Consider the following 15,971-nt stretch of genomic DNA (forward strand, 5'->3'; position numbering starts at 1 on the left):
TTTCTGAAGAAGGGTCTAGGCCGGAAACGTCAGCCTTCCTGCTCTTCTGATGCTGCTTGGCCTGCTATGTTCATCCAGCTCCACACCTAAGATCAGGTTCTTACCTACTTTATAACCAACGTGACTTAACTCTCCATTGCAGATAATAAATACTACATATTAGGCAAAGTGAAATTTGACAGGTGAATTCTTGCTAACTTATTATTATTTATTTAGCTTCTTAGTTTGGAAACTCTAAGACAGGGTTTTCCAAACTTATTGTATTTTGAATCCATTTTGAAGCTTGAAAATTGTGATTACACCAGATTGCCCAAGTTAGAGTGGGGAGGAAGGTAGAATTGTGTAACCTGGGGGTGGGGGGATTGGTTAGGAAGGTGGCGTTTGGATGACTGACATTAAACACATTGGGAAACATTTAAACTGCAGAATTTTTTTTAAAAAATCTGCCTTCTTACAGGCGTTTTTTGTAACAGCATTCAGGCCTCAAAGCTTGGTCTGTCTGGCAGCACCTTGGACAGAAATGGAGTTAACTTTCCAAGTCCAAAGACTCTCCTGTGATTCAAAAGAATCATCTTTGCACTCAAAACATTAATTCTGTTTCTCTCTCCACTGATACTTCTGGACTTGCTGAGTTCCTTCAGCATTTTCTATCTTTATTTCAGATTTCCAGCATCCACATCCATCATTGGAATAAAAAAGGAACATTTTAAAATGACCTCACAGGTAAGAACATGGTTTTAGCATTCAGTTTGAGTCCCCAACCGTTACTACTTCAAAGAACGCAATTCTAAAGTACTATCACAGAACCACACCAGGGTGGCAGCCCACAGGTTGGAAAGCCCTGCTCTAAAATGTGGCATTGGGTATCTGCAGGTCAAACGCCCAGGTAGCCAAAATAAATAGTGCTTTAAATATTAGAAATATTAAGATTTTAATTCATTGTTTTGATCCTTTATGTTAGTACATACTGATTTACATTTCATTTTTTTTCTGGGATCTCTCTTACCTCCAGAAATTCGTTGAGTGACTTCTGACATCTTTGCAGCTGGTCTAATATAGTAATGAGTGAATGTCTGATGCCAGCTCGCATGCAGAGTGAAGTTACTCTGTTATCTCTTTCAACATCTGCCATGATCGATCTGGTGAAGATAATGCAATGTTGCATTTATTTAGTTATTTTAACTATCTATACTGAGGTAAATGCTTCTATGTGAAATGCTTATTGTTTTCTGACCTAGAAACCACAGCTAGGACATATTTACCAGATGATACAGAAATGAGCAAAATTAATACAATGTTGTAGAACTACAGAAGTTCGCAACACAATTCAGTACTGTCTTCATGGCATTACATTTAACATTGTCTCAAGTATTTAGTCTAGCTTACCTTAAATAATCCAATGGTGTCTGCTTAAGACTAACTTACCTATGTCTTCCTTTAGTCTTTTACAATCCTTATTATTTAGCAAATCCTCCCCTTCTGGGTCATCAGCAATTTTAAAGATTGTCTTCAATATGTCCAAATTCAAAGCATTTATTCATATCAAGAGCAAAAATGAACTCTATACTGACCATGGTACACTTGCTTCATTCCTCTTCCAATCAATGCAACATATACCTGTATTAAATTATGGTTCTTGTCCAAATAAGTTGGTTATACACTCAATGGAAAACTAGTGAAGAGCACTGATGAACAGAAAAACCCTGAAGATTAAAATTATCTCAAAAAATGCGGCTTTTTACGAAGAGTCGCTTGGGTACACAATTAAGGAATTAATATATTTAAACAAAACATAGTTTCGGTCATAGTGTGAATACTACATGTGATGTCTGGAAACTACAGCCATGCAAAAGATTTGAGAAATTGCAGTACTCCAGATGACAGGTCAGTATGGACCTTACAGAGTTGCATCAAAATGTCCTCCCTTTGAATTTTGACTCTCTAGATATAAAGTTTAGCACTCAATTAGCCATTTTAATTATTTTGTACATGAGCACTACATTTTAGCAAGTTGTTTGCACAATCCCTAAATCTCTTTGGACTCTTACTGTTCCTCATGTTTCAACATTTAAAAATTTACTAGGATTAACTTTCTTTCCCACAACAGGTACTAGATTAACAGGTTTATGGGGCTAGATTTTTACACCAATTGAGGCATTCAAGTAGGAAATTTCACAGCTTGGTACACTTGCATTAAGGAAAAGTACCTCAATTGGCACTGCAAGGGACCACACTTTTTTTTTCCTTTTAGGGTTACATACTGGAATGGAAACTGGACTGCTATATAATTCACGGTACAAGGAAAGTTTGGCAGTTGAGAAAAATCAAATATTGTAGATTTCTAGCTGTGGAAGACAATGTTGCTTTTCAAAGCAGTGGTGGGGTACTTAAAGGCAGAATGGCATCAAGAATCATTAAATTAAGGAAAGAATATCTGATGACAGCGCTTGGATGGGTTGAGCTTCAGCTTGTTACAAAGCTGCAAGTGCAAAGTAGCCAGAGACATCCAGAACCTTTGAATTAAAAAATCTCTTTATCACCCCTATCTCCAAGTAGATAAAAAGACAAGAAAACTAAGAAAGCTTGAAAAAAAAAATTCCAACAAGACATAGATCCACTGAATCAAAAGAACTTGAGAGGGATAATTTAACCCACCCTCGTAATCTAGGTTATTGACTCTCAGAATTTTGTTCCCGGTCTTTACCACCTTTTTCCACTCATCGTAAAGGCATTTTTCTTCTGTATTTTTGATTGCGGACTGAAATGGGAGAAGGAATGTTTTAAAAACTAAGGATTGTGGAAGGAATTATTGCATGTTTTAAAATCAATTTCACAGCACTTATTGAAAATGCTGTTTGCACGACTGATTGTTCAACTAGCAGGGAAAGGTTAGTCGCAGATGAACTAACATCAGGCTGGCTACAAGTAGTTGATTGATAACTGGTCACAACTCCACAGACCAATGAGAAAGGCCTTCCTAGCCTGCCAACAACTAAGTGATTGGCTCTTGGATAATTGAACAGCTTGTGGGTGTGAACAAGATACCCAGAAACCATCAGACCTCTGGGTAGGAAGGTGGCATGCTTTCATCTGCAGTAAAATAAAACCCTAAAGCTGGAAAAAAAAAGCCAGGTTATTCTCCCTTAGCAGTTGCTGTAACCTGTACTTTTTAACCAATAAGTCAGAGACTTTACGACTTGTGAATCAGTCACTCTGTGCCTCCTTTAAACAAGTGAAAATACCTGGAGAAGAAAGATCGAGGAGCAGCAAGGCAAAAGGTTATGGGGAGAAAGCAGGATTAGGCTACTGAGTTGGACGATCAGCCACAATCATGAAGAATGGCGGAGCAGGTTCAAAGGTCCAAATGGCCTCCTCCTGCTCCTATCTTCTATGTTTCTATGTTTTTCCAGACTCAATGGAGATTTCTTAAATTAAATGTGTTTTGAAAGATTATGACTAAAGTAGCTGCAATTTCCCTCTGTACATCTTCTAAAACCCTGAGAAAGAAACAATCGCATTTGCTGGGGGTTGTCCGTGTTTAACTCTATTAACTTAATGATGTTGTTTATGTGTTCTTTCATTTACAGGCTCTGTATAAATAACCTACACATTACTAAATGCTCACTAATTGTATATCTAAGTAATGAATTTGACAAGTTTTGTCTATAACTGAATAGTCTACAGTCCATGGTTCATTCTGCCCACCACCTTTCTTGACTTCTCCACTGTCTTTAAGTTGTCAAACTGCTTGTCTGATTTCCTGTATTGACTAATCAAAATTTCATGCAATTAAATACGGGAAAAAAAACAAAGACATGAGGCAGCATTTTACAGTACCCTGCAGATGGAAAGGCCACTACAGAAATGTCTCCTGGCTCCCAATGGTATTTCTGGGATCAGAGAGTGCTTCCAAGTTAAACGAAGCTTAAATTTAGAAATTCTCAGCCTCAGCTGCAACTTCCTCCTCACCCTGCCCTAAAATAATCAGAGAGGAGTGCAGATTTCTAATTCTAGCCTTTTCAGCATTGCCAATTTTAATTGTTCTACAATTAGTAGCAGTACCTTCAGCTGCCAAGATTTTGAGCCCTGGAATTCCCTCCCTAAACTTCTCTTTCTTCCTTCAAGATGGTCTTTAAGACCTAAGTCTATGGTCGAGCTTTTGGTCATCTGCCCTAATATGACCTTACATGGCTCAGTATTAACTTTTGCTTTGTCATTTTCCTAAAGAATGCCTGGGGATGTTTACTAAGTTAAGGACACAAGGTATGTCCCAACCTCTCAAGACACATGTCATAACATGTCTGAGCAGGTTAGTTAAAAATATCTATTGGATTTCTGGTTATCAAGGTGAAAACTGCCTCTTACTTTTGGGCTTGTCTGGTACACTGGTAACATCTCTACTTTGGCCCAGCTTCAAATCCCATCTGTTCCAGATGTGTGCTATCACATGTTTGAACAAGTTGATGAAAAATACACATAAATTTCTTAACATCAAACATTATTGGTTTAATCTCTGACTTTGCTCAATTTCTGTACACTTTTTCATGAAAACTCACTCACTCACCTTCCCACCTACCACAGATCTATCAGCTAAGTCAGAGCCACAAAGCTCCCTGATCCACTCTTGTATTACTTAACAATTTGCACCTGTTCAAACAGAACAACTCATAACAATCTTCTATAAAATTAACTATGAAATTGTTTATTCCAAGAGCTTTTAATCCAGTCATGCATCTTTCGTGGTCTGTTTGTTAGTGCTGTCAGGGAGGGCTAAAATTAGAATGGCAGGAGGTTGGGAACCTGATCAGGGAGACAGAGAAGAAGTAAACAAGGATAGAAACGAAAGAAAGCAAAGACAGAAGACTGAAAAAAAGGGTGAAAGACAAATGGGGCAATAGTGCAAAAAAAAGCGGATTTCACAAGTTTCAAAATCTCCCCTCCCCCTACCGCATCCCAAAACCAGTCCAGCTCGTCCCTGCCTCCCTAACCTGTTCTTCCTCCCACCTATCCCCTCCTCCCACCTCAAGCCGCACCTCCATCTCCTACCGACCAACCTCATCCCGCCCCCTTGACCTGTCCGTCCTCCCTGGACTGACCTATCCCCTTCCTAACTCCCTACCTACACTCACCTTTACTGGCTCCATCCCCGCCTCTTCGACCTGTTTGTTTCGTCTCCACCTATCCTCTCCTCTATCCCTCTTCTATCCGCCTCCCATTCTCTCCCTATTTATTTCAAAAGCCCCTTCCCCTCCCCCTTTTCTGATGAAGGGTCTAGGCCCAAAACGTCAGCCTCTCTGCTCCTGTGATGCTGCTTGGCCTGCTGTGTTCATCCAGCCCTGCACCTTGTTGTCTCGGATTCTCCAGCATCTGCAGTTCCTACTATCTCTGATTCAAGTTTAAAAGCATTGTGTCTTAATGGGTGGAACTGTACTGTGAGCAGTTCTGGTCACCCTGCTCTGGAAAAGACATTATTAAATTGGAGAGGGTGCAGAAAAGATTTACAAGGATATTACTGGGACTGGTGGGTTTCAGTTATAAGGAGAGGCTAGATAGGCTGAGGCATTTTTCACTGGAGTGTAGGAGGTTGAGGAGTGACTTTACAGAGGTTTATAAAATCATGAGGGGCATGGATAACGCGAATAGCAAAGGTCTTTTCCTTAGGGTGGGGGAGTTCAAAACTAGAGGGCATATTTTTAAGGTGAGACGAGAAAGATTTAAAAGGGACCGGAGAGGCAACTTTTTCATAGAGAGGGTCGTTCAAATGTGGAATGAACTGCCAGAGGAAATGATATATGCGGGTACCGTTACAACATTTAAAAGACATTTTGATCGATACACGATAGGAAGGGTTTAGAGGGACATGGGCCAAACACAAACAAATAGGACTAGTTTAATTTGGGAAACTTAGTCAGCATAGACGAGTTGGACCGAAGGGTCTGTTTCCATGCTGTATGACTATGATTTGAAGAGGTGCATGAATTAATAGCATGATTATATGTAAACTGTTATGATAAACATTAACAGCAATTATGGAGAGATAACTGCAGGCTGACTGAGGATAAGAATAGCGGGATATTCAATATTTAGGAAGGACAGACAAAAAGGAAAAGAAGGTGGGGTAGTGTTGTTCATGAAGAAAATAATCAATGCATTACTGTGGAACAATATTGGCTCAGAAAATCATGGTGTGGAATCTGTATGGGTGGAAACACGAACACCAAGAGAAAAAAAAACATTATTGGGGGCTGTCCTTAGACCCTAAATTGTAGCCAAGATGTAAAAGAAGGCATTAAATAAGGGTTTAGAGATGCATGCCATAAGGCACAACTGTAATCGTGAGTGATTTTAATCGAGATATAGATTGCACAATAACACTGTAAGAAGAACATTTTCTTGAGTGATGGTTTTTGATACCAATACATTGATAAACGAAATAGCGAGCAGGCTATCCTGGACTAGATGTTGCACATTAAGAAGGGATTAATTAGCAATCTTGTTCTGTGGGGTCCATTGTGTGGAAGAGTGAACATAAAATGATAGAGTTGTTTAATAAGGTGGAGAGTGAAGAAGTTGAATCTGAAACTGGGGTCCTGAATCTCAATAAAGGGTAATAAGCATGAACGGATGATGATGGACTGAGGAACTTTCTAAAGGAGCTGTCAGTGGATAGGCAATGGTTCATATTTAAAGAACACGTGCATGATTTACAACAACTATTCATATCTCATGCAAATAGGAAAGGTGGTTCAACCATGGCTTACAAAAGAAATTATGGATAGTATTAGATCCAAAATGAAGAAAAATAAAATTGCTAGAAAAAGCAGCATGCATAAGGACTAAGAGTAGTTTAGAATTCTGCACGAGAGGACTGAAAGATTAATAAAGAGGGGGGAAAATAGAGTGGGAGAGTAAACTTGCAAGGAACGTATGAACTGGTTGTAAAAAACTTCAATAAATACCTAAAGAAGAAAAGATTAGTGAAGATAAATGTAGGCACCTTACAGTTAGAAATGGGGGAAAATATATTGGGACACAAAGAAACAGCAAAAGAATTGAACACATATTTTGGTTTGGACTTTACAAAAGACTACACAAATAGTTTGCCAGAAATGTTAGGGAACAAAGGGTCTAGTGATAGGGAGTAATTGAAGGAAGTCAGTATTAATAAAGAAAAAAGTGTTACTGAAGAAAACAATGGGATTGAAGGCTCACAAATCCCCAGGACCTAATAATCTGCATCTCAGAACACGAAAGGAAGTTGCCCAGGAAATACTGGATCCATTGATGATCATCTTCCAAAATCCTATTGACTCTACAGCAGTTCCTACAGATTGGAGGGTGATAAATGTAACCACACTATTAAAAAAAGAGAGATGGTAACAGTTAAACTAATATCAGTAGTGGGAAAATGCTGGAGTCTGTTAACAAAGACATGACAATAGAGGACTTGGTAACCATAAATTGGACTAGACAAAGTCAGCATAGATTTATGAAGGGAAATCAAGCTTAATTATTCCTCTGGACCTGTTCTTGAAGATGTAACTAGTAGAATAGATATGGGAGAACCAGTTGATTTGATCTATTGGGATTTTAAGAAGGCTTTTGATTCCATTCCACATAAGAAGTTAGTGGGCAAAATTAAAGCACACAGGATTAGGCGTAATACACTGGCATGGATTCAGAATTTGGTTGACAGATCCGGGAAAAGAGAATGGGAATAAATGGGTCTTTTTATAGGTGGTAGCAAGTAATTTGTGGGGAACCACAAGTATCAGTGCTTGGGTCACAACTGGTCACAATATATACAGAACTAGATACCACAGATATCAATGCCTATGAATGCTGTAACCAGTTTTGAAGAAAAGTCATACTGGACTTAAAACGCAAATTCTGTTTCTCTCTCCAGAGATACTGCCAGACCTGCTGAGTTTCTCCAGTATTTTCTGTGTTTGTTTCAGATTTCCAGCATCTACATTATTTTGCTTGTACATGTTAGAACACACTTATTTTCTATTTTATATAAAATATTCAAGCTGCATAGCTACTTCTTGTAAGTTCTGGTTAGTACGGTTATTTTACCCTCTTGGGAAGCCAATGATAATGGGAATTATTCACGTAACCAAAGAGAAATGTAGTTCCAGTTACTGTTGAAGATGGATAGAACATTAAATAATGTAATATTTCAGTCAGTGCAGCAATTCAACAACAGGTTCTGTACAGTGTGCCCAAAATTTATTCTCTTGTTGTTGCAGCTAGCCACGTAGACTCCAACCTTTAAAAACAGCACAGAAATCACTACCTATGAATGCTATGGTTTTTAAAACAAAAGTATCTAAGTCAGATTTCTTCTCTGTAGCCTCCATTCTAAGACTAAGTTTCAGTGGTGTAAAACTACAGCAAAGGAGTGCAAAGATCTGCAAGGTCATAAAAGGTCAAAGGAGACAGTGATATTTTTTCCAGTGTGATGGCATCCTGGACTGAAGTCTGATAATGAAACCTCAATTAATCTGTGTTAACCACAGTTAAAATTCTGATCAATTTTGAATTGAATTTTAGATGAATGGAAGAGATATTCAGTTTGGCTGAATTAACACATGGACGAAAATGTATTTAAATGCAGCCCACACAGTAGGTTAATAATTTTTGTTGAAATTAGACACAAATTTCTATGATGGAGGGACAGTGCAACCTCTGTTCATTGCATTCAGATTAGCTATTTCCAAATGTGTAGTACTAGTCACCTTGCCTAAGGAAGGTTATGCTTTCCATAAAAGCAGTGCAGCAGAGGCTCAGCTGACCAATTCCTAGGACAGTAGGACTGTCCTATGAGGAGAGATTAAAGAAATTGGACATGATCTCATTGAAATTTAAAAATCCTTAAAGGTCTTTGCAGAAAGACCTTTCCCATGTTTCAGAATGTTTGGAATTCTCTACGCCAGAGAACTACAGAAGCTCAGTCCTGAATATGCTCAAGACAAAGGTCGATTGATTTTTAGATACTAATATTAAGGGATGTAGAGATAACGTGAAAGCAAGCATTGAGGTATATGATCAGCCATGATTTGGAATGGCTGAGTAGATTGATGGAACTGGATGGCCTATTCCTGTTTCAAAGCTTCTCTGTTTTAAATTGATTCAATTGTAGTTAACTTGATAGATTTTGTATTCCATCGGTGAGTAACACCATCTCTAAACAGATTAAATTAGTCAAACAAGCACCGAAAACAGTCACAAGCTTTTTAACCCAAGTCAGATGCATTCATGCATAGGCTTCCATGACCCTTTACATTGATTTGAAATCTGATTTTTCTTGGAGCTAACCCACCCACAGAATTGGTTGCACCTGTAGTTCAATGCACAAGCATTGGAGAAATTTTTTGAAGTGTCCATATCAAATAATAGGTAATTTACTAAGAAATTGGCTTAATCTACATCAGTGGGAAACAGTAAATGATTCAGTGTAGGTTTTTCAAAAAAAACATAATTTTCAATTATTTTAAAACAAAATAACTCAAAAATGGAGGCGTGAACATTCCCTAAAAATACTTTTTTTGATGAACCCATTTTCAGCTATATCAATAAAAATGTCTACAAGTTTTTCACCTCTACTTACTTAATGAATACATTTTATTGTGAGGATCTTATGCTTGTGGTTACTAAACCTGAACTGATTTTTGTCCTTACTGCACCTAGAGCAGAAACTCTATTCCCTAGTATTCCATGTAAATAAGGCAAAATCTATTCTTTAAAAATCTATATTAACACTTTTTATTCATGTTTTATAAGACTAACCTGAAATCATCATCAACTCTCTTAAAGCGTCCTTGTTCTTTAGGGAGGGCTCCACGACCAAATATTGGTTCCAAGTAGACCCATTTCCTTTGAATTTGATTCAAATTGTGTAGATATTCATCAAGATCTGCTAATCTAGTTTCCCAAAGGGACACTTTGTCCTCAAAACCTTTATAGTACGGGGAGTCCTTTAAGGTCTGGAGTAGGCATTGGTTATCGCCAACCTGGTTGACAATGTCTTTCCAGTCTTTAATCAGCTTGATTGTTACTTTATGGCTATCCTGATAATCAGTCATCATAAATACTGACGCAGCACCCCACATGTCAAGCTCCCGCAATGCTTCTCTAATGGAAACTTCTCCTTGTGCTCGGCTGTTGAGTTCCTGAAACGGAAATTATAAACAATACTTATTAATCAAACACATTAATCAATGACAAGTTCTTAGCAACACTGATAAACAGCTTGAAATAAGTTAGCATGTCATCACAGCAGAGTAAAACTTTGTTTACATTTAAGCAAACAACCATACTTTGACGTCACTGCAGAGAATACTGCACATTCTTTAGGAATTGAGAGAGGAATAAAGAATGATACTTCATAATAATCAGAGCTTTATAATATGCAACACAGAATGTGTTAATGCCTGACTTAGTATTATGAAATCTTGGACTGCACACAATTTACACTTGCAATGGTTAAAATGGTTTTTGCTTCAGACTCTGACATTTATGTAAAGGATTACAAAAATAATTTGTGTTTGTACAGTTCATAGTTACTTATGGATTAAAACAGTAGCAGGTTGTCATTGAGGCAATTTGCAAAATAAAAAATATTCTTCCACAACTATTGTGAAAGGGTTAAGAGCACAGCAGAGAAATCAACAGCAAAGACAAAGAAAGGAAACAGAAGAAAGTGAAGTGTAACCAGCGTTTGAAATGGGAGAACAGCAGGGAGGAAAATACATAAGATAGCATGGTGAAGGAATGAAGGATTTGGTGGAGCAAACTGAGGGCAAGCACAGTTGAGAAAGGGACTTCATGTGCACAGCTTAATCAGTGTCATTATGTTTAGTATTAAAGCACTGCAGTCAATGGATCAAATTACTGAAGAGGAAGATTGTAAAAAGGCTTTACCATAAAAATTAGAAAATTGCATACTATTCCAGTCAGCCCTGACTTTGTTCCCTATGCCCAATAGGAAGATTCCATTCAAAATTATTTTTTTCAGTTGTATTTTCCTCCTACATCTCAGCGGGCATTTTGTTATATTACATAGATGACGGTCATCTGAAAATTTGAGGAAGAAATTGGCATGGGTTGCATCTGTTTTTCAGATGTAAAATGGGGACAAAGGCAAACCAATTTAGCAGTGAAGAAGTGCCTGCATTCAAACTCTGCATATGTTGATCATACAACTAAATTAATGAGATCCTCTTTTAGATCAACTTTCTATTGAATACCTAAAATAGGTATTAGCCCATTAACTATGTTAAGTGGGCACTCATACTTATTGAAGGATAATATCCATAAATTAACCGGCAAATGTCAGTTATCGTTGTAGACTGTGCTCACAGCCTCCATAAATGCTAACTGCAGGTAAGTTCTAAAAATATTCTTTGAAAAAGGTGCCCTGTTGAACCAAGGAACAGAACTACTCCTCAACACCACAAAATTCATGATCATATTCCCTCTCCACACCTCATGTAGCCTGTTCCAAGCACTCATCTTACTAACTACTCAATGAAATTGAAGTCTTAATTCACATGCAGGTGTGACTATTGGTGGCTTCTCAGGCCAAGTATGATAATGAGGCCTAAGCACCAATTTCCATTGATCCTCTCAACTTAATTCAGGTAACATTAGTCATGCAGTCTGGGCTTAAAAGCTGACTTGTGTCAACATCGACTGCTTTGTAATTTCAAATATTTTGTAAGGCTGCAACGAGGGGAGAATAGGGCAGTTGATGCAAAGGGAAAAAAACAAGCAAAATCAAAAGAAAATCAAATGCTAATTAACAGATAGGAAATATACATGCAGTGCAAATCAAAATTACAAGCCAAAAACAGAGTAAAACATTAAAACAAAACAATCTTCAGTATGAATAAACAAAGAAAAGTAAGAAATAACTCAATTGCTTTCATATTCGGGATGTATACTTGTATTCAACTGTACATTAAAATTGTGTGGCAGTGCAACAAAGCAATCAGCTTTTTCCTGATAATCACACTATTGTGTAAACTTTTAGATGATGGTTAAAGGTGGCTACCTAATACATTTGCAGCAACAGCAGTTTACAGTTACCAATAATAATCATTAGGTCATACTTTTATGTCTGAAGACTTTGCTACTATGACATCTGCCACTTTTAACAAGTCCACAAATTGCAATTTCTCTATTGTGGTGCCTCTCGGCATGCCAAGAAGACGAAACAAATCCAACCAATGATCCTGGGAGAGATGTTCTCCACGAACATATTTCAGAACAGGGAATAACATCTGTACAAAGAGAAGAAAAGCTAAAATAATTAACGTGCTTCCAACTCAAAACTCAAATATTTTTACAGTATTTGCAAAGTGTGTTAAGTGAAGCTTGTAGAAATGTTTCTTGACTTACAAAAAACCTGTGAAAAAATAAGAAATTTATCACTGATTACCATAAATTTAGAACTCATAATTTCAATGTTTACTTTACTCTTACAATTATGAGGTTTATTAGATTGTTATACTCTGGAACTCGGGTCAGTTAGTGTACTTGGGTGGACAGGTGGTTTGCAATGCAAAGCAATGCCAACAGTACAGGTTCAATTCCTGCACCAGCTGAGATTACCATGAAGGTTCCATTTTCTCAACCGCTCCCCTTGCGGATGACGTGGCAACCCTCAGACTGCACCACCACCAGTCGCTCCCTCTAATGAGAGAGCAGTTTATGGTCTGCTAGGGCTATGATGACTTTTTAACCTACAAAGGCATTCTCCAGTTCCATTCTGAAGTTTGTTCAAAATTCAATTTCTAAGCAAACTGGGACAGAATGCAGGACAATATAAATTAGCAGTTTGTAAGTACAGAAGTGTTTGCATGTCAGACATTTGTAAATTGGGGATCTTCTGTACTCTACAAATGAAGGGGGTCATGTGACTGATTCTGGTGTCTGCTTGACAATAGCCCTAGGCTACTTAAAAAGCAAAGGGAGGTCCAGATTGCTTAACTGGGGCTATGTTGTAAGCAGTCAATGGCAGCAGACTCGAAGACTATAACAAGTTTGTTTTGAGACTCCCAAGATCCAGAAAGGCATTGAAAGTATAAAGTTGAAAACAGTTGTGCTGTAAACTGTAGACTTACTTTTAATATGAAAGAGAATTGGGGTCAAGAATAGCTAAACAGATTTTCTTCCTAGACACAAAGCTAATACCTTTCATGTTACAATGGTGAAGAATGCAGAGGAAGCCATTTTTGACACCAGGTTACAGGCTTCCATACAAATTAATGAAAATAAGGAACATCAGTTCCATATGGTCAACAGACAGAACATGCTGCAAGGCTTTGAGAATTACCCCTGTTAGATGTAGATAGGAAGAAGGCTTCAGGCTGAAGAAACAAGTCCCACTGCCACCTGCATTTCAGGAGATGTGTCGTGGAAAAGTCAGACTGATCTCAAAACTGCATGTCCTTGGTCTCAGCTCCACCCTCTGCAAATGGATACTCAGCTTTCTGACCCACAGGCCGCAATCAGTGAGGATAGGTAACTGCACCTCCTCCACAATAACACTCAACACTGAAGCCCCCCAAGGATGCATCCTCAGCCCCTACTGTACTCCCTGTACACCTATGGCTGTGTTGCCAAATTCCAAACAAACACCATCTACAAGTTCGCTGACGACACCACCGTAGTAGGACAGATATCTACCAACGAACAGTCAAACTACAGAAAGGAGATAGAGGGCTTGGTGACGTGGTGAAATGAAAACAATCTGTCTCTCAATGTCAGCAAAACTAAAAAACTGATCATTGACTTCAGAAAAAAAGGAGGAGAAAACACCCCATCTATATCAATGGAACTGAGGTTGAGAGAGTGAAGAGCATCAAGTTGCTTGGAATGACAATAACTGACAACCTGTCCTGAACGTCCCATGTAGATATGACAGTAAAGAAAGTACAACAATGCCTCTTCTTCCTCAGGCAACTCAGGAAATTTGGCATGTCCATCAGGTCCCTCACCGACTTCTACAGATGCACCATTGAAACCATGCTGTCCAGGTGCATAACTGTTTTGCCCAGGAACGTAAAACGCTACAGAAGGTGGTGTGCACGGCCCAGACCATCACGGAAGCCAACCTTCCATCCATGGATTCCATTTACATGGCTCACTGCCATGGAAAGGCTGCCAACATCATCAAAGACCCAGCACACCCCAGTAGTGACCTCCTACAACCTCTTCCGTCAGGCAGAAGATACGGAAGCCTGAACACATGCACAAGCAGGTTCAGGAACAGCTTCTTCCCAGCCATTATCAGACTGTTGAATGGACTCTCTAGCCTGAAATAAGGCTGATATCGCCTAGCACACGCCATGTGCAATGTAACCTGTATGCCTCTATGTCTTTTTGATCTGTACATCCTTGCTTACTATGATCTGCCTGTACCACTCATAAATAAAACTTTTCACTGTATTTCCATACACATGACATAAATAAATCAATCACTGGGTCAGCCTTTACTGCATGTAGTGGATTTAAGAAACTTTCTGACAACTACGGGAAGTGCATGGAAGCAGTCACTCAAATTTAAAAAATCAACCAGAAGGGAAAATAGAAAGCAACTGGTAGTTGGAAAAACACGAGACTGTTTTCTGCATGAACTATAATTATGTGGTAAGTGTGGCTTGCGATAAATATAAAAAGACGAGCGTACTTTTCTGTAGTTTAAAGTTTAAGTCACCTACAATAATAGTTATTTAGTCAATAGTTTGTTTTTAAGTCATTTGTTACAGGGAAAACGCATTTAAAATGTGCAATTTTGTCATGACATTCTTTTTAGGGATAAACAAAGTTTGATTTTCTTTTTAAACATTATTGGCTTCTATAGGAATTGTAAGGAATTTTAGCAAAACTCAAGTAAAATCTGTTAATTTCACTGAAACCAAATTAAATTTACATTGTAAAATCTTTGTTGGGATTGCTGTCTCATCAAGGCGAGGGATATTAATTGCTCAGGGAAAGAACACACTATTTTGGTCACCCAGACTCAATACCATCCACGCAACATCAGATTTAAGATGGTTAGATGCAAAGCAATGTTCAATCCCAAAACTTTTTTGGACCCTATTTTGATAAATTACCCAGTGAGGCTACATTGCTATTTTCTATTTCCCATGTCAGTCAACTCTAGTCTTTCAAATTGGGGTTATCAAATCAGGAGTAGATTTTTATGGTGGGTCTATACATACTAGAACTGGATTGAGATGCACCAAATGCATTGCATACAAGGAGACTATAAAGCTAGAAACCAGTCAACCCAACTGTCTTATTTCAAATGTGGTCCCAGTGGTGAAGGGCCAGTATTAACTCATCTAGTCCCTGGATCCCTTCTTCTTTCTAGGTCTGATAATACGTGTAAAGCAATTTACCTTGTATCTGTCAACATCTTTCTGTAGTTTGACAGTTATTGTTGTTTGTTCATTTCTCTTTCTCAGTTTATCATGCCACATCAATAGAAAATCTTCAAAAATATAGGTTTTACTCCTGTAATGTCAATATACAAATTATATCAAAGAAATCTTCAGTAACAGAAACAAACATAATTAATATTAATCATCAAGTGCTAAAATCAGTTGGTGGAACACACTTTATCAAATCTTGAGTTCTCTAAACTTCAGGTAAAAGTTGTGTTCAACAAATATTTCTGTCACAAATCAACACTACCTTAATATTTACTTTACCGAACAAATAGCAAGTATAATCAGCACAACAGAACTCGTGTTTGATCACTTCAAGAAGGAAATCCTGACTTAAGATCATTCTTATACACAATCAAATTTATCATTCTTTGTTTAAAGCACAGTGGAATCCATTGACAGCAAAATAATGTTATATCAAGTACAGGTTATGCTGTATTATTCATGCACACAACACTGCAAACACAGCAATTTGCTGTATGGACACTGACTGATTGTATACATTCATAA

The 15,971-nt window shown here is 38.0% G+C and overlaps 1 protein-coding gene across 3 annotated transcripts in view; it reads right to left on the bottom strand.

The window, feature by feature from the left end:
- The window catches only part of LOC109928522 (cytoplasmic dynein 2 heavy chain 1), a 534,366-nt gene that overhangs the window by 444,094 nt on the left and 74,301 nt on the right, over nucleotides 1–15,971 (bottom strand). For all 3 annotated transcript variants that reach the window (XM_048597671.1, XM_048597673.1, XM_048597672.1), the window contains exons 25-28: nucleotides 15,414–15,528; nucleotides 12,117–12,287; nucleotides 9,793–10,175; nucleotides 1,007–1,139 (exon numbers count right to left, since the gene is read on the bottom strand). In XM_048597671.1, the coding sequence (XP_048453628.1) occupies nucleotides 1,007–1,139; nucleotides 9,793–10,175; nucleotides 12,117–12,287; nucleotides 15,414–15,528 (802 nt within the window). The remainder of the gene's footprint in view (nucleotides 1–1,006; nucleotides 1,140–9,792; nucleotides 10,176–12,116; nucleotides 12,288–15,413; nucleotides 15,529–15,971) is intronic.

This window comes from Rhincodon typus, chromosome 6 (genome assembly GCF_021869965.1).
Source record: "Rhincodon typus isolate 14 chromosome 6, sRhiTyp1.1, whole genome shotgun sequence".
Classification (NCBI taxonomy): domain Eukaryota; kingdom Metazoa; phylum Chordata; class Chondrichthyes; order Orectolobiformes; family Rhincodontidae; genus Rhincodon; species Rhincodon typus.